The sequence below is a fragment of the Peromyscus eremicus genome, chromosome 1, assembly GCF_949786415.1.
Source record: "Peromyscus eremicus chromosome 1, PerEre_H2_v1, whole genome shotgun sequence".
In the NCBI taxonomy this organism is placed as follows: domain Eukaryota; kingdom Metazoa; phylum Chordata; class Mammalia; order Rodentia; family Cricetidae; genus Peromyscus; species Peromyscus eremicus.
Genome location: NC_081416.1, coordinates 173,489,179 through 173,508,413, shown reverse-complemented (window position 1 = coordinate 173,508,413; position 19,235 = coordinate 173,489,179). Strand labels below are relative to the sequence as shown.

General features: G+C 50.5%; 1 protein-coding gene across 1 annotated transcript; it reads left to right on the top strand.

Annotated features, from left to right (window-relative positions):
* Nucleotides 1-7,186: 7,186 nt before the first annotated feature.
* Ap2s1 (adaptor related protein complex 2 subunit sigma 1) lies at nt 7,187-18,999 on the top strand. The gene is made up of 5 exons (XM_059281208.1): nt 7,187-7,321; nt 12,556-12,705; nt 17,173-17,286; nt 18,356-18,415; nt 18,607-18,999. The coding sequence occupies exons 1-5, from the start codon at nt 7,319-7,321 to the stop codon at nt 18,706-18,708; spliced, it is 429 nt and encodes a 142-aa protein (XP_059137191.1). The 5' UTR covers nt 7,187-7,318; the 3' UTR covers nt 18,709-18,999.
* The last annotated feature ends 236 nt before the right edge of the window (nt 19,000-19,235 follow it).

The following is a 19,235-nucleotide window of genomic DNA, read 5'->3' as shown; positions in this document are numbered from 1 at the left end:
CACCCTGGGCTTGGCCCAAGCTCAGGACTTGAAATCCTACTAATCCCCACCCTGGAAATCTCTGCCCCCAAGAAACCCTATATAATTGGGCATGATAAATTTAATTCAGTAGTTATATACATTTTGATTGGCTTTGAAAATTATAAATTTATAAACTCAAGTTCCATTTGCTTTTGGGATACCATCTTACAAGGACTCCAATTTGCAGTAAGGCTCGTTAAGGAAGGGAATGGCTCAGTTGCCTTTAGCCTACTGGCTATGGGTGGGTTAGGACTTCTGTTGGTCTTTTCTGTGTCAAACAAGTGCAAGCCCAGCACCACTTTGAGATCTTTGGCAGCAGTTAACTCTGCAGCTCACACACGATTGAGCCTGTATGATAATGAGTATTCAGAGACAGGTAATGCCTGGGGGGCGCTCACCAACCTAAGACAGAGCGCCTGTGTGGCCTGGGCAGGTGTCTCCATGACGGGTAAGGTGACCTACTGACATCCCACGCAACCTAAGTCAGGAGCTCCTTTATTAGTAAAAGGGGGACCTGTAGGGTCCTGACCCCTGTTTTGGGTAACTGTTGCCTTGCTTGCTGACCTTGACCTTGATATCTTCCCTATGCTAATTCCTTCCCGGATTTCACCCTCCTGAATGCTTAAGGGAAGTTCCTTGTCTGTGTATCCTGCATAATGGGCGTTAACAACTTAGATGCAAGATTGTAAAACATCAGTAGTGAACTTCTGCCCTCCAGGGTTCTCCCATTGTGCTGTAAGCCTGTATTTAAGACCTCCTCCCTCCTTCAATAAACAGCATTTGGCATTTAAAAAAAAAAAAGAAACCCTATATAAGCTCAATTCCCTGCTGCTTCTCTCCACCCTTTTGTGTCTTTCACAATAAATCCCTTGTGTGAGGTTTGTTGTGCGGTGTGATTTTTGGTATTCCTTGCCTTCCGACTGTCAGGATGCATTTCCCTGCAGAGCTGCAACACATAATGCTCGGGAAGCCTTTCTCCTCAGAGCTGCAACACTTACGCTCATGGCCAGACCTAAAGGATTAGCGGCTCCCCAATTCAGATATGGAACCTTTTACAGACGAGAGCTGAAGCCTACCACAGGAGAATAGCTCCTCACACATCAAGAGACTCAAACCAACAATGTATCAAGGAAGGGAACTGCTTGCGGTAGGGGATAAAGAAGTCAAAAACAGAGTCCAACTGCTCCAGCTCCGAAAAGCTGGCTGGGCTCCCCTTGCTCTGGCAGTGATACACTACCAGGCTCACACAAAGAGCCAAGGTCTAGTCCATGAGGACATAGCTCCAAAGTCTCCTCTCATTACCCCCAGAACTCCCCTCATATAGACCAGAAAAGGGAAAAAACCAAACAAAAGTTGATGTGGGCCCCTGAGATGGTTCAGTGAGTAAAGGTCGAGCCGATGACCTGAGTCTGAGTCCCAGGACCAGCTGGAGGAAAGAGAGAATCGATGCTTACAGGTTGTTTTCTGGCCTCCACATGAACACTATAGCGTGGCCATGCACCCCACACACACTCCATAAACAAACAAACAAACAAGTTTAAATGTTAAAAAAATGATAACGAGGCTACTAAAAATCAGGAGGGCTGTCTGAATACCACTGATAGAAAAATAATAACCATGGCGACCCCAGCTCCCAGACTAGTCTGGCAAGCTCACACAGCAACCCCTCTGGGGAAAACCGCCCTATGAGAACTGTTGCAAGAAGCCGATTGTGGTGGTGCTCTTGATCCCAGCACTTGGAGGCCTCTCTCTCCAGAGAGAGTTTGGACTTCCGGAACAACCAGGGCTGTCTGGAAAATGAACAATGAGAAGAAATATTGCAGATATATTTGGTGGTCCCAAGGTTGCCAACTATGACCCAATAAGCTAACAAGGACTATCTGCACTGTGCTCAGAATAATCCCAAGCGGGGACCCAGGGACCCATGTCAACACAAAAACTAGAGTCCTACCCTTTGAACATCTAGAAGTGGTCTTTACTGACGTTGAACCCAGCAAAAGGGACCAGTACTTGCTGTTTGTGATGTGCGCATTCTCAGGCTGGGTAGAATCCTCTCCTACCTGCACAGAGAATTAACTTGGAACTTGTGCATGTGAGACCAAAATGAGCCATCTTAGAAATAAGACCAAAATGCTTTCACCCTAAAATTAAGGCCTAAGATTTCTCCTTTTGGGAATAGGCCATTAGTTACTGAAACAAGTCAGTTCAGATTCCAGAAACCAGGAAGTGTAAAAGTGCAGAGTAACAAGATAGTCACAAGGTAATGCCTGCCAGACTATGGAATGTCCTCTCCCTGGTTTCCAGGGTAACTGGCCATAAAAATGCCCCCACCTGAGGGCAGCCAATGAGAAATGGTGGCGGGCAACCACTCCCTTAGGAGAAAGATTAAGCTATGATTTCTAGAAAGCCCCTAGAAGCGAGCCAATCAGAATGGTACCCGTAGTAGCACCCCTAAACGATGTAACCTTGTGATTTTTTCCCTTTAAAAACTGCGTTGGATGTATTGGACGAAGTCCCTGCTTAGGCTTGTATTGCGTTTGGATATCCTGAAATTAAAACTTGCTTTTGCATTCCATGCTCGTCTTTGGTGGTCTCTCTGGGGGTCACGATCTGGGCACAACAGTGCACATGCTACCACCCCCAACCTTTAGGCATGATTGTGAAAACAAGACTTTTAAAATGACACTGGCCAGGGGCTGGAGAGGTGGCTCAGAGTTTAAGAGCTCTGGCTGCTCTTCCACGGGTTCTGAGTTCAATTCCCAGCAACCACATGGGGCTCACAAACATCTATAGTGGGATCTGATGCCCTCTTCTGGCAAAAATTGTACATGCAGATGGAGCACGCATGCATAAAATAAAATAAAAATTTTTTTTAAAAAATGGCACTGGCCAAACATTGCCCAGAAACAGACCTCCCTTGATCAGAAATTCTGCCACCTGTACTATTTGGGGTGCACTGTGTGATAGACCCCAGACTCGGGGTACTACCTTCTCAGGTGGTGCCCCACGAACCCAGACTCCGGTCCAGTTGATGCAACAGCAAGAGGTTTATTGATGCAGCTGTACAGTCGGGCTAACTCAGCTCCAAAGAGCAAGAGTCGTGCCTATTGCAATCACATGGGCACTTTTAAAGGAAAAACCCACAAAAGCCATAAGATTACAATTCCCATACAATTTCATTTCGATTGATTTCTGTCTAGAGGCTAATTTCATAAGATCATGGCCTGATCACAGGGTGGGTACAGTCATGTCCACATGCACATTTTTCCCGAAACCTCAAGGGGGGGGGTATCAGGGCGGGAGTGGAGTTTACACAAAGGTCACAGTGGTCCTTCCTGGAACACTTGCAATTATCCCAGTCACAGTTGAGTGCATCTCTTAACAGAGATCTCTTTACATTGTTACATTGTGGCAGGGGTGGTTGAATAATGGCTGAGTCAGGTTGCCCTTGGAACTAGTTTTTTTTTTTTTTTTTTAGTTCCTTATTCTCCTGGGGCTTGGGGGGTGTAAGCCTGAAGGGTTAGGGTCTTTCACTGTGCACTCTGTAAATGTGGTTAGTCTCCTTTTGAAATAATGCTTGGCCCCTCATCACTTCCACTGCTCCCAAAGGATTCAGGGAACCTCTGAGAGTATGAACACACCTGCCTCCAGTGTTGTTCTTGGTTTTGTTTGTTTTGTTTTGTTTTGAGACAGCGTTTCTCTGGCCATCCTGGAACTCACTCTGTAGCCCAGGCTGGCCTTGAACTCACGGAGATCCACCTGCTTCTGCCTCCTGGGTGCAGGGATGAAAAGCGTGCGCCACACCCACTGCCCGGCTTCCAGTGGTCCTTGAAAGACTTAGCTGACATTGCACAACAAGGTTGAAGGTGACAAGCTATGGACAGAGCACAAGGCTGTTGTGGACCCAAGCCAGGAGTGTACCATGAGAGCTGACCATCTCAAAATGACTTCAGGATGGAGACAACGGCTCAGCTTCTCCTCTGCTCCCTGGTGTCCTTCCTGATCCCATAGATGCACATCCGAGCCAGTTCCCCAACCTTGTCCCAGGGCAGCTCCCATTCCTGGACACCCACAATATAATGCACCATTTCCCCAGAGGGTTTTTTTTTTTGTTTGTTTGTTTGTTTTTTTTGCCTTATCTCCTTTGGGTGGTACTACTTGAGAATAGGCCAACCATGGATCATCCTCCAGACCTCATCATACTGTGATGGAACTAACCACACCAAGAATGCCGATGATGACTCATTTTGGAGATGGCCCCAGCCAGTGACAGCCTAAGGACGAGGGGCCAGAGGACAGAACGACTGTGAGGAAACCTATTGGTGTTACCTTAAATACTGGCCGTGTGTGGACTTTGCCATGAAAGGGAGCTCCCACAGAGGGACAAGGAATTAAGGACGTAATGGGTCATTGTGAGGGGAGCCTGGGAGGAAGAATATGGGAACTGACCGTAGAGAACCCCTTCATGTGGGAAAGCCGTGTCTCAAAATACTGGCTTTTGTAAACGCCAGCCACGAGTTCCTGAACCTAACAGACCTATCTCTAGGTCCAGCCTGCTGAAAGAGCTTGTGTGAAGGACGGGGTACCTATATGGGGCAGGAATGACTAACCAAAGCCAGACTAATAACACAAAAGGGCATATTTAACTGGACCACCTGCTCAGGTCATAGGAGAAGGCCAATGTGTGGGGAATGAAGGGGGCTGTAACAGCCTAGTTAAAAAAGCAGTAGCTCAGCTGGGTGGTGGTGGTGGAGGGGCAGTGGCGGCAGCGGCGGCGGCAGCGCACGCCTTTAATCCCAGCACTTGGGTGGCAGAGGCAGGCAGATCTCTGTGAGTTCAAGGCCAGCCAGGTCTACAAAGTGAGTTCCAAGACAGCCAAGACTGTTATACGGAAAAATCCTGTCTTGAAAAACCAAAAGAAAAAAAAAAGCAGTAGCTCCTCCTAATGGTACATACCTCACCTGCCCCTAAGGTGTCTACACCTGCTACCCAGGAGACAGATGCAGACCAGTACCATTCTTAGATGTGCTCCCAGGAAGCGAGGTCCAGCAATACTTACATCCCTGAGAGTCAAGAAATAAAAGAACTCCTGTACTTTTAGCAGTCTTGCTAGGAATGGCCCTGATGGGGTCCGTGGTGACCGGTTCCTCAGCAATAGGCATCCAGCAAGTTCCGCTCAGCCAGGTCCCTACTCAGATCAAAGATTGACCATTGCTCAGGAAAGCCTAGACACTCTCCAGAATCAGAGAAATTCTTCGGTGGCAATGTTTCTCCAAACCATAGAGGATTAGATTTGATTACCACCAAAGAGGAAGGTATATCCATGGTTTTAAATGAAGAATGCTGTTTTTAATGCTAATTAATCAGAAATACTATGAGAAAATGCCATAATTTTATTAGAAAGGATGAAGACAAGAGGTACAAATGAGAGCCGCTGGAGTACAATATGGACAACATGCGGACCCTGGCTGACTCTGCTGCGGGACCCCTTAAGATGATAATGCAAGGACTTATATTAGCACCATACAACTTAACCACCCTTCCCAGCTTCATCAGAACCGGAATGAAAGCGATAAAACCATGATACGCCAGGAGTAGCAACCCATTTCTTCAGGATCGGTTCACAGGTCCGAAGAAGCGAAAGAGAGCATGCAGTAGAAAAAGGCAGAAAAGGCCAATTATTAGATATTGACTTATCAGTTTATTCAGTGATCTGCCTAAGTCACTGCTTGTACTGCCTATTGGCCAAGCATGACTTGTCACCTGGAACAGAATGTTCCAGAGAAACAGTGAGTTGTTGCCCTGCCATAGAGGCCACAAACACTTCTGTAAAATCTCACTTACCTGCCCCACCTGTGGTTTTAGAGTATAAAGTGGGAATACAAACTGGACTGGGGATTGAAGCCTTTTAGGAACTATCCTGGCTTCAGTCTACCAGTGACATCTCTTCCACCGCTACTGGTGTCGGGGTGCTCATTCCAGAAAGAGTCCCACATGAAAGGATTTTTCCCCTACTTTTCTCTTCATGTCTTTAATTTTGTGTGTGTGTGTGTGTGTGTGTGTGTGTGTGTGTGTGTGTGTGTAAGTCGGAGGACAACCGGAGGGAGTTGGTTCTCTCCTTCCTGCATATGAGTTCTCAGGTTGTCAGGCTTGGCAGCAGGGGTCTTCATCCATTCACCCATCTCTCTAGTGCTGTTTTTAGATTTTTGAGACAAACTCTGACTCTATAGGCCAGGCTAGCCAGAGAGTCACCATATAACTCAGGAGACCCTCAAATCCATAGCAATACACTTCAGTGGCATTATAGACACACATCACCGTCTGGCCAGGTTGTTTATTTTATTTTATGTATATAATGTATTTATATTTATGAGGAAGGCTATGTCAGAGCTACATCCCTAACCTCATTTATTTTTAATAGAGTACTGTATGAGCATAGAAAGACAGTTACATTTTCAGGTTCACAGTGTGATTTCTTATTTAAAACTACTATTCTTGCTGGTCAGTGGTGGCGCAGGCCTTTAATCCCAGCATTCGGGAAGCAGAGGCAGGCAGACCACAGAGAAAACCTTCCTTGAAAAGTCAAAACCAAACCAAACTAAAAAAGCCGGGCATTTTAATCCCAGCATTTGTGAGGCAGAGGCAGGTGGATCTCTGAGTTTGAGGCCAGCCTGGGCTACAGAGTGAGTTCCAGGACAGCCAGGGCTATTACACAGAGAGACCTTGTTTGGGGGAGCCGGTAGGGGGGGACATTAAAGTAGGAGGACTTTGGGGAAGAAGGTTTTGGTGGGAGAAGGGAGTAAAAGAAGGTAATGGGGGAATATTATGAAAGTTCATTATATATGTATGAAATTGTAAAATTAAAAAAAAAAAAAACTCAAAAGAAAAAACTACTCTTCCCAGCATGCCCTCGGGAGGGAGCTTTGGAATGGGGGTGTGGGTAGCACTAGAACCACATTTCCCGAAATGCATTTCTCATTTAGCCCACTTTTAGCCTATGGGAATTGTCGTTATACAGCGACCTTCCTTCACAAAGTCCAGCATGCATTTGGAGGCTAGCTTTCTGGATAGGAAAAGGGCAACCGCAGAGCATGTTGGGAAGGCGTCCCGACTGGGGCGACCCTTACTCGCCAACGCATGCGTTTAAACTACAACTCCCAGAGGGCCGTGCATGAGGAGGAAGGCGGGTTCTCCTGCCGGAAGTCAGCGATAGCCCTGGGCCCCACAACTGCAGGCAGAGCCGGAGCCGCCCAGTTTCCGCGGGACCCGGGCCTCTGGGGTCCGGACAGGGGTCGCCATGGTAACGAGGGGAGCGTCGTACCGGGGACGGGCAAGAGGGAGGGTCCGCGCACGGACCGCGGAGTTTCGATTCGGAGCTGACAGGCTTCCTCCCGCCGTGGATGGTCCGGGCCGGGCGCAGGCTCCCGGGATTGGGGTCGCAAAGGGAGATCAGGGCCTCGATGCTGCACTGCGGGGTGTACTTGGGGTCCCAAGCAAGAGGATGTGGAGGGGAAGGAGTCTCCAGGGGAAGGACTGCCCTGGTGGGAGACATTTGGGGGAGATTTTGAAACCACAGAGGCGGGAGAAGACATTGGAGATGAGGAGGAGATAATGGAGAAGAACTAGAGACTCTACAGAGTGGGTAGGGAGGCTTCCTTATAGGAAGGGAGGAGCTGGCTTTAGGGAGCATAAGTGTTGGGACAAGTTGGATATGGCCAGGGGGAGAGACTCTCTCAAGGGAGGCAGAGGACCCTGGAGACCGGAAGTCGGCCCCCCGTAGGATTTAGGGTTAGGTTGCTGCAAAAGGAGAGAGGACTCTGGAAGTTGAGAGTGGATTCTAGAAGAGAATGGGGAGCAGCTGAACAGAACTTTCCATAGAGGAGAGGTCTGGGTGGGTGCAAAATAGGCTTGGAGACTTGACATTTGAGGTGGGGGAGAACTTTGGGAGCAGGGACTGAGCACTGGATTTAGGGGGAACCTCCACCTCCAAGATGGGGCTTTTGGAACTAAGAGTTCTTTGGACGGGGACGTGGGAAAGAAGATAAATGGTATAGGGGATGTCAGAACAGGAGATGAGTCTTCGTCCAAAGAGTAGGGGACTTGGAGGCGCAATGATCTTTGTAACCAGGAAAGGGAGAAGGGATGCTTGTAATGAAGGCTGGAAGAAGCTTCATGGAGAGAGGCCAAAGGGGAGGAGATGGAGTTTACAACGGAACGTCCGGGGAGGTGGTTGGGAGACTCCCTGTGGGGGAGGGATACAGGGACAAGGGGCTTCTCAGATGTGTTCCCAGGGGTGGGATGATTAATGATTCTCACGTAGAGGGTAAGGACACAGGGCTCACCTCAGCCCTGCCCTCCAGCTGCTCTTCCCATATGCGCCTGGACCTAGCTCTGCCTTAGCCTGCCTGTTGTGCGTGCCCACCCCTTTCCTCTCTGGGCTGCCCAGAACTGGGTTTCCCTGGCTCAGCAGAAGGAGTTCTTAGAAGGAGCGTGTAACATCCTGTTCCCGTTTCTCTGCTTAGGTTGGGTAAAGTGGATAGATTGAGTGAAGAATAAGGCTCAAGGAAGACAATGAAAACCTGTAAAGAATCCAGGGCTCAGGGTAAAAACTTTGAGCAGCTAGCTCTGCTTTCCCGTTGTGATATCTGCTTTCTCTGGGCCTTAGCTTTATCATCTGTAAAATGGGCAGGAGCATGCTGTCTAGGATAAATAGGGCTCAAAGCCAGGCTTCCCAGCAGGGAAACTTTGAAACATGATTTTCTTTTCTTTTTTTTTTTTTTTTTTTTCCCTAGGGTCTTGGGCATGCTGCATAAATATTTTGCCCTTGGCTAAATCTACACCCTTGTGGTTTCTTTCTCCCTCCTTCCTTAGTTTCTGTTCCTCCCTCTGCTCATTCTCTCTCCTTTTTTTCAGTTGAGGATGAAACCCAGGGCCTTGTGCATGGTAGTTAAGTACCCTGCCACTGAGCTACATTTCAGCCCGTTCTTGTACTCTATTTATATCATGTGTGTGGAGGTCAGAAGCAACCTGCAGGAGGCAGTTCTTTCCTTTTACCACGTGGGTCTTAGGGATCACACACAGGTCTTCAGGCTTGTAGACCTGTATCCACTGAACCATCTCACTGGGTCCCTTCTTTTCTTTTTTAAATATTTATTTATTATGTCTGCCCGCACACCAGAAGTGGGCGCCAGCTCTCATCACAGATAGTTGTGAGCCACCATGTGGGTGCTGGGAATTGAACTCGGGACCTCTGGAAGAGCAGCCAGTGCTCTTAACCTCTGAGTCATCTCTCGGCTCTCCTCCCCTTTTTTTATTTTTCATTTTGAGACAAGGTGTTACATGTAGCCGAGGCTGCCCTTGAACTCCCAACTTCCCTGACTTAGTCTTCACGATAGCTGCGATTACAGATGTACATCACTATCTGGCTTGGACATGAGTTCCTGAAAGTGAAATGACCACACGCTTTATAATGCCAGTAAGAGGTTGGGGTCTTATGATGCGTAGTACACGGTAGCCATGTGCTGCACCTCTCATAGGTGTTATGCTGTTCATTAGTCTAATGAATGGGGGAATCCCATTATGCCCATTACACAGAAGGGGAAGCTGAGGTCCACAGAGGGTAAGTGGTCTGCCCATGAGCATACAGCCACCGCCTGATAGTACTGGGATGCTTCCTAGCTCGGGAGTGTGTGCTCTTACTATGTGATTGAATGCTAATTTTACTGAAGACTCAGTGGGTACTGGGCACGGTGCTAAGCACTTCAACTCCCCCGGTTGTTGTCTCATTTTCCGTGGTACTGGGGATCGAGCCCCAGGCCTTGAGCATGCTAAGCAAGCACTCTGTCACTGCAATCCATCCTCTTTATTTTCAGACAGGGTCTCACCAAGTGGCCTAGGCAGGACTTGAACTTGTGATCCTCTTGCCTCAGCCTCCCAAAAAGCTGGGATGACAGGCCTGTGCCACCAAGTCCAACCTGATTTACTCACCTTTCAGAATTGCCCTGTGACTGGTGACCTACCATTCTGGGTCCTTAGTAACCATCTTCTGAGCCAGACAGAAAATAGTCAGGCTAACACAGAGTGTGTGTGTGGTTTGAGCCATGGGTGGATGTCATACAGAGTTTACTGCTCACAGTACGCTGAGGACCCCCGAGCAGTTACTGTACTTAAACGGTGAGTTCCAGGCCACTCTTAGCAAAATGAGAGGCGGGAAAGTGGTAACAGTTGTACAACTGTGAAGGGACTAAGGGATTACCCTAAATTATCCTTAGAGCATTTGAAGGGGTGGAGTTGCTGGTATCTGATTTTGTTTTGTTTTGTTTTTTGAGACCAGGTCTTGTTATGTAGCCTTGGCTAGTCTGGAACTCAGTATGTAGACCAGGCTTGCCTCACTCAAACTTACACTTTTTCTCCTGCCTCTGCCTCCAGGGTGTTGGGATTCCATCCAGCACCAGTAAAGCCAGCTGGTGTGTGAAATTATGTTTAGTAAGTGGGCTGGAGAAATGGCTTGGTGGATAGAGCGAGCATTTGCTGCCCAAGCACACGGAGTAAATTGTGATCCTAAGCGGAGCATGGTAGTTCAGCCGCAGTCCAAGGACCAGGAAGGCAGTCAGAAGGACCCTGGGGCTATGGCCAGCCAAGTGGGAGAGCTACAGGTCCTGTGAATGACTAGGTATGCAGCCGAAAGACAAGGACTGCACACCTAGAGACTCGTACAGTGTTTCTCTAGTCCAAGGAGGAGAACAACCTTGAGCATATCCTCTGGGGTACATACATGCAAATAGGTGAGCAAGCGGTCATGGGGGCCCACACGGGTAATCTCTGAGCTTTGAGAGGCTAAGACTGGAGGGCTGCCCCAAGTCCCAAGTCAACCTAGGCTGCACAGGGGACCCTATCTTAAAAAAAAAAAAAAAAAAAAAAAAAAACCAGAAACAGAAAAGCAAGGGCTGGAAAGATGGCCCAATGGCTAAGAGCACCTACTGCTCCTGCCGAGGATCCGAGTTTGGTTCCCAGCACCCACATCAGGTGGTTCACAACTACCTATAACTCCAGCTCCAAAGGATCTGATGCTTCTGGTCTCTGTGGGCACCTGCACTCAAGCAGACATATGAACACACATAACAAAAAACAGCTGAGCTCTGTGCACACCTGTAATCCCAATACTTGGGTAGTGGCAGTAAGAGGAGTGAGAGTTCAAGGTCTACTTGACTGTATAGTAAATTTAAAGCTAGCCTGGGCTATACAAGACACACACACACACACACACACACACACACACACACACACACACCCCGGAGCTGAGGACCGAACCCAGGGCCTTGTGCTTGCTAGGCAAGCGCTCTACCACTGAGCTAAATTCCCAACCCCAAAAGACCCTGTCTTAAAAAAGAAAAAAACCAAAAAAAAAAGAAAAAAAGAAAAAAACAGGCCGGGCGGTGGTGGCGCACGCCTTTATTCCCAGCACTCGGGAGGCAGAGCCAGGCGGATCTCTGTGAGTTCGAGGCCAGCCTGGTCTACCAAGTGAGTTCCAGGAGAGGCGCAAAGCTACACAGAGAAACCCTGTCTCGAAAAACCAAAAAAAAAAAAAAAAAGAAAAAGAAAAAAGAAAAAAACAAAAAAAAAATGCATATATAGTAGGAACTCAGACACAAGAAGTCTTGTTTTCAAGATTTATTTATTTATGCATAGGAGTGCTCTATTTGCACGTATGCCTGAATGACAGAAGAGAGCATCAGATCCCATTATAGATGGTTGTGAGCCACCATGTGGCTGTGGAGGAATTGAATTCAGGACCTCTGGAGGAGCAGCCAGTGTTCTCAACCACTAAGCCATTTCTCCGATCCCCAGTCACAAGAAGTCTTAATACAAGCATTTATTGAGTATCTATTTAGCCATCATTGAGCTTCATTAATAACTTGTAGCTCAGTGGTGATGCCTATCATCCCCTGCTGGGGGCATGACTCGGTGATAGAGCACTTGCTAGAATCCCCCAGTGAGGGGCTGGGGTGTGGCTCAGTGGTAGAGCCCCTGCCTAGAATCCCCCAGTGAGGGGCTGGGGTGTGGCTCAGTGGTAGAGCCCCTGCCTAGAATCCCCCAGTGAGGGGCTGGGGGTGTGGCTCAGTGGTAGAGCCCCTGCTTAGAATCCCCAGTGAGGGGCTGGGGTGTGGCTCAGCAGCAGAGTCCCTACCTGGCTTGCACAAGGCCTTGGGTGCTTCCCCAGCACTGTAAACCACCCCCAACTCTGATAAGATGAGGCATCTTGGGAAATGTGATTTGAGGGTGAGGAAGTAGCTTCCGAGATGCATGTAAGATGAACTGAAGCCTGAGACTTGGTCAGATGCTCAATGGAAGAAGGGTTGCAGGGATCTGGATCAAGCCCATGTCCCTCGTGGCCCAGCAGGGCCCGGGGAGGCAGCCATAGAAAGCTGGCTGTGGGGAGACCCCGCCATCTTTCCTATAGGTGTCTGGTGGTACGGTGGTACCCACCCTGGGCCATGGCCCTGCCTCTCTCACTTCCTCCCCTCCTTACTCTAGATCCGCTTCATCCTCATCCAGAACCGGGCGGGCAAGACACGCCTGGCCAAGTGGTACATGCAGTTTGATGATGATGAGAAACAGAAGCTGATCGAGGAGGTACACGCCGTGGTCACCGTCAGGGATGCCAAGCACACCAACTTTGTGGAGGTGACTGACACCCTTCCCATTCCTCTTTCCTACCTCCCTGGCCCCTCTGCCTCCTCCTGCCTCTAATAGCAGCACAGCCCATGACCTCCTCTCCTCCATTCATCCACTCCGCATGCCTTTAGCTCCTTTTCTTTTTCAGGGGTTAGGAGTATGGCTCAGTGAGTAAGGTGCTTGTTACACAGCATGAGGAGTTGAATTTGGATCCTCAACACCCACAAACTTCGTTCAGGTGACTTTTCAGCCAAGATAGAAAGGGGCTGAGGGAGTAGAAGGAGATGTTTTCAGAGCAATGAACATTCCAAGCCTCGGGGGAGTGGCCAGTGTGAAGGCCCTGAGGCAGAAGAACAGGCGGAGAGTTCCAGGATGAGGTGACAGAGAGAATCAGTGTGGCTGAGATCCTGAGCCACAGAAGGGTTTCAACAAGGGTTTCAACCTACACGGGACATGGGTTGGCACAAGCTTCCAGGATCTCCCATAGGTTTGGGTATTGTTTATTTATTATTGTAGGAGAGAGCATGTGTGCCATGGAGTATATGTGTTTGGAGGTCAGAAGACAACTTGTGAAGTCATTTTCTCCTTCCACCTTACGGACTGAGGAGCCAGGCTTTCGAAGTGCCTTTACCTGCTAGCCATATTTTAGTTTTAGCTACGACTTTCTGTTGTTTTGCTGTTTGTTTGGTTGATTGGTTTTGGTTTTTCAAGACAGGGTTTCTCTGTGTAGCTTTGGAGCTTGTTCTAGAACTCGTTCTGTAGACTAGGCTAGCCTCCAAAATCTGCCTGCCTCTGCTCCTGAGTGCTGGGATTAAAGGTGTGCGCCACCACTGCCCAGCTTGTTTGTTTTTTAAAACAGGCTCTCATGTGCCTCCAGCCTGCCTCAAACTCACTATCTAGCCGAGAATGGCCTTGAATTTCTAATTCTCCTGCCTCTACCTCCCAAATGTTTGGATTACCTTGGTTTTGCTTTTTGAGACAGGGTCTCACTCTGTAGCGCAGGCTAGCCTGAAACTCACTGTGTGGTCCAGGCTTGCTTTGAACTTGAAGAAGTCCTCCAGCCTCAGTCTCCTTGGTGCTGGGATTGCGGGCCTGTACCAGCACACCTGGTTGGAGTCCCCCTCAGGGAGCAAGAGCAGAGGCAGGAGCCCCTCGATGTGGTACCCCTCGATGTGGTAGCAATGGGATACTGCAGATGGATGCCGATGATGAGCCAGCCTCACAGCAGGGAAGCGTGGCTCTCTTTGAGCTCCCAGCCGGACAGCCGTGTTCTTCCAAGATACAAGCCCCCCAAAAAGAGTAGGTTGGGGGTGCAGAGCAGGAGGGAGGTGTTGGGAGGGAGTGGCAGTCACCAGTAAGGGAGAGGCTGGGGAAGGGAACAGAAATACAGTGCCGGCGTGTTGGAGATCCCTGGGCTCGGGGACCCACTGGGACAGTGAGGAAGCACACACCAAGTGCCACTCCATCTCATTCCAAGTCCACACCGTCTAGGGACAGCTCAGGAGCCCATTGCACTTGGAGCCTGTTAGAGAAGCTGAGCGCGTCCTGTGGTTTCCCTGGGGCTACCTCGTGTTGGGCTACCATTGAGCAGCTGCACTGAGGTCACCCACATCCTAATTCCTGAGATGAGTATGTGACACTACATGGCAAAGGGGGACATTGCCAAATAATTTAAGAGCCTTGGTGGATACTAGGCCTGGTGGCTCACACTGTTAATGCCGGCACTGAGGAGGCAGGAGCAGGCAGACCTCTGTGAGTTCAAGGCCAGCCTGGTCCACATAGAGAGTTCCTGGCCAGCCAGAGCTACACATTGAAACCCTGTCTCAAAAAAAAGTTTCATGGCAGGCTGAGGATATAGCTCAGTTGGTAAAGTGTTTGCCTAGAGTGTGTGAAGTGCTGGGCTCAAACCAGAACCACATGACATGGGCGTGGTAGCATCTGCCTGTAACCTGTAGTACTTGAGATGCAGAGGCAGAGGTTAAGGAGACTGAAGTCATCCTCAGCTACATAGTGAGTTTAAGTCCAAGACAGGCTACATAGACACTGTCCTTACCCACCCCCCAAAAAAGTGTATGCCTGTGACCCCAGCCCTGAGCCGCATGCCTGTGACCCCGGCCCTGAGCCGCATGCCTGTGACCCCGGCCCTGAGCCGCATGCCTGTGACCCAGGCGCTGAATTCTTGTGTGTGTTCATGTTTGTGGCAGGGCAGGGTGTGGAGGCCAGAGGTCAGCCTTGAGTGTCATTCCTCAGGAGCTGTCTACCTTGTGTCTTGAGATAGGATCTCACTGAGGCCTGGGGCTCACTGGTTGGTCTAATCCCACCTGTCTCAGCCTCACCAGCACTGGGAGGAAAGCATATACCACCACTCCTTTCTTATTGCATAGTGAGCCCTTTATGGATGAGTATTCCCGACACCTTTTTTTCTTTAGACATAGTCTCACTGTAGTCCTGGCTGACCTCCAACCCTGATGATCCTCCTGTCTTTGCCTCCGGGGTGACGGTTTTCCCCACACTTGGGAAGTTGAGGTGGAAAGATCAGGAAAATGTTGCTAGTCTTGTCTGTATATGAAGATATAGCCAGAGTTATATAGAGAAACTGTGTCTCAAAAAATAATAAATAAATAATAAAAAGGATGAGTTGAGCTGAAGAGTAAAAATTCCAGGACCCACAGAATGTGTAGTTCCCCACAGTTACCACCAGGTGGTTCTCCACACACTTCCAAGAAAACCAGGGTTTGCCTAAACCAGCCACACCAGTGCACACATCCGTGTGTCTGTCAGCAGTGCGCTGCTCCCTTTGTATTTTCACTGTGCTGAGGCCAGAACCCAGGGCCTCATGCACGCTAGGCAGGGGCTCCACCACTGAGCCACACCCCAGCCCCTCACTGGGGGATTCTAGGCAGGGGCTCTACCACTGAGCCACACCCCTAGCCCCTCACTGGGGGATTCTAGGCAGGGGCTCTACCACTGAGCCACACCCCAGCCCCTCACTGGGGGATTCTAGGCAGGGGCTCTACCACTGAGCCACACCCCTAGCCCCTCACTGGGGGATTCTAGGCAGGGGCTCTACCACTGAGCCACACCTCCAGCCCCTCACTGGGGGATTCTAGGCAGGGGCTCTACCACTGAGCCACACCCCTAGCCCCTCACTGGGGGATTCTAGGCAGGGGCTCTACCACTGAGCCACACCCCAGCCCCTCACTGGGGGATTCTAGGCAGGGGCTCTACCACTGAGCCACACCCCTAGCCCCTCACTGGGGGATTCTAGGCAGGGGCTCTACCACTGAGCCACACCTCCAGCCCCTCACTGGGGGATTCTAGGCAGGGGCTCTACCACTGAGCCACACCCCCAGCCCCTCACTGGGGGATTCTAGGCAGGGCTCTACCACTGAGCCACACCCCAGCCCCTCACTAGGGGATTCTAGGCAGGGACTCTACTACTAAGCCACATTCCAGCCCCTCACTGGGGGATTCTAGGCAGGGGCTCTACCACTGAGACACACCCCCAGCCCTTGTCCATCTCTTTATTTAGTATATGTGCTCATTAGTACACAGAATTAAGTCCACCCCTAGCACGGTGTCTAGTCTGCGAGCCCTGGAGCATTGTTCTAATATTTACAATGTGTCGATTGAGCTTCTGTTACCTGAAACTCTAAAATCCAAAATGGCCCCAAATAAGGAACTTGTATGTTTGTCTGTCTGTCTGTGTTGCCCAGGCTGATCTGAAGCCTGGCTGAAGGGATCCTCCTTCCTCTCCACCTCCTGAGTAGCTAGGACTTAAGGAATGCACGCTACGCACAGTTCACTACACACAGTTCGCTACACAGTTCAAATTCTGCAACTTTGGGCCAGGTGTAGTGCTGCACTTCAGTACTTCCAGAACTTGGGAAGTGGAGGCAGGAGGATCAGGAGTTCAAGGCCATCTCAGCTACACAGCCAGTTCAAGTTCAGCCTGGGCTACATGGTAGATCCTGTCTTTAAAAAAAAAAATCTGGAACTTCATTTCCGCTTTGTATTGAGATAGGGCCCACTACGCAGCCCAGACTCTCTTTAAACTTGTGATCCTCCTGCCTCACCCCGACCCCATCTCACCCGCAGTGCTGGGATCCCAGCAGCCAGGCTGGTTGCAGTGGCTGCCCTGGCTCCTTCACAGTCTCTTCCCTGTGCCTGGAACTCCCCTGCCTGTCTTCCAGCCCTCAGCTCACAGTTCCCTCTGTCAGGAAGCCTCTCTGACTCCCAGGATGAGCGGGATTAGGGCCCCCCCCTGAACCCCCAAACCCAATCCTGCCGACCCTGAGGATTTCTGTCCCACTGCCTGGACGAGTGACCCCCTGCTGGACCGTGAGCCAAAGCTGGCTCCGTCACTGCTGCCCCCCCCCAGCCAGGAACAGGGGTGCCTGGGGTCGCACACACAGTGGAACAGCTGGCATCTGGCCCCCTCTGCCAGGCTCAGTCCTGACTCCTTTCTGCCCACAGTTCCGGAACTTCAAGATCATCTACCGACGCTACGCTGGCCTCTACTTCTGCATCTGCGTGGACGTCAACGACAACAATCTGGCCTATCTCGAGGCCATCCATAACTTCGTGGAAGTGAGTCACATGCCAGCCACTGGCCCCCTCCTCAGCCTCCCTCTGTGTGCATGGTCTGTCCTTCCACTCTACCTCCCCCTCCTCACCTCTCTCATCTACTCCACCTCTCTCTCTGCCCTGAGTCATGGTGTGAGCGTGCCTGCACTGTGGCGTGTGTGCGGAGGTCAGAGAGGACACGTGAGAGTCAGTGCTGCAGCCTGCTCCAGGCAGCAGGCGCCTTCACCAGCTGAGCCCTCGTGCTGGCCTCTTCTGCTGTCTGCCCTGTCACTGTGTCCGTCTGGTCTCTTTGATGACTGGTCTGTTTGTGTGGGGTAGCATCTTGTTATGTAGCTCAGGATGGCCCGGATGATCTAGTTTCCCCAGCTTGATGACAAGCAACACAGATGCCTCTTCGTCCATCCTCTGTGGTTTGGTTTGTGTGTGTGTGTGTGTGTTTGTACAAGTGTGACGTATATGCCGGTGCCCAAGGACCCAGGAGGCACTGGACCGCTAGTGTTGGATTACAGGCCGTTGTGAGCCACTTGATGTGGGTGCTGGGAACCAAACTTGAGTCCTCTAGAAGAGCAACCTGTGCTCTTAACCACTGAGCGGTCTCTCCCATTGCACACACCCTCTTTTGTCTCATATAGCCCTGGCTGGCTCACACTTGGAATATAGCTAAGGGTGACTTTTAATTCCTGATCTCCTGCCTCTAACTCCCACGTGCTAGGATTACAGATGTGGTCCTCCAAGTGGGTTTTATGTGGTGTTGGAGATAGAACCCAGGGCTTCATGAATGCAGACAAACCCCGGGCTACATCCTCAGGCCTCCCTGCCCGTCTTATTTCATACTTTATTTATTAGTATCATGTGTGGATAATGTCTGTGGTATGTGTGTGCGGGCACACATGTGCCACGGCTCACACGTGGACGTCAGAGGACAGCTTTGGGAGTTGGTTCTCTCCTCCCACCGTGGGACATAGGATTTTAACTCAGGTTTGCCCAGCAAGCACTATTACCCAGCAGGTTAGCCATCTCACCAGCCCGTTGTGCCTGTCTCTCATCCCTGGCCTTCATCTTCCTCTCTCAGGTGTTAAATGAATATTTCCACAATGTCTGTGAATTGGACCTGGTGTTCAACTTCTACAAGGTAGGCTCTTGGGGAAGTGGGCAGGAGGCAGCCATGGGGGGTGTGGCTGGAGCCACCAGAGATCTGCCTGGCCCCCTGATACTATTTCCCTGCTCAGGGTCTAACCGCTTGGCTCCCGAGGGCTGGCTCCTGCAGCAGCCAAGGCCTTCCTTCCCTCACTCCAGCTTTCCCGGCCTCCCTTCCTTGCCCAGGTTTACACAGTGGTAGATGAGATGTTCCTGGCAGGTGAAATCCGAGAGACCAGCCAGACGAAGGTGCTGAAGCAGCTGCTGATGCTGCAGTCCCTGGAGTGAGGTGGCCTCCGCCCAGCCCGGCCTGCTGGACCAACCTGCCTGCTCACCCCCTGCCAGGCCCGAGGCTCACCCCAGCAGCCCCCTCCCTTCCTCAGCTGCCCCAGAGGAAGGACCCAGCAGGGTCTAGGCCGCATGGGAGGAGGCTGCAACCCACTGCCTCCGGGCCCTCCTTTGATGGCAGAGGCCACCTTGATGTCCCGAGTAACTGTGCCATTGTTGTGTGATGCTGTGAGTGTGCGTGTGTGCAGCCCCCAATAAATCTATGGTCCTGCCTGGCCCGGCTGTCTCTGAGCCCTTGTCTGTCTTCCCTTAGGAAGCCCTCGGTCCATCAGTGAGTCAGTCAACAACACATCTCATTGGTCTAAGAAAAGCAGGGACACCTAAGCATACTTTAGACATGCTTCTGCCCACGAAGGGCCCCCAAGATTGAGGGGTAACTGGTCTGGACACGAAACACTTGCCCAAAGTCCTCAGTTCCTCGGACCTGACAGCACCGAGAATCTGCAAGCAGTGCCGGGCTTCATAGC

Bases quoted from the DNA above. Each gene is read 5' to 3' on its own strand.
- Ap2s1 (XM_059281208.1), top strand. The intron at 12,706-17,172 runs GTGACTGACACC...TTCTGCCCACAG, and splicing joins AGCACACCAACTTTGTGGAG to TTCCGGAACTTCAAGATCAT. The intron at 17,287-18,355 runs GTGAGTCACATG...TTCCTCTCTCAG, and splicing joins CCATCCATAACTTCGTGGAA to GTGTTAAATGAATATTTCCA.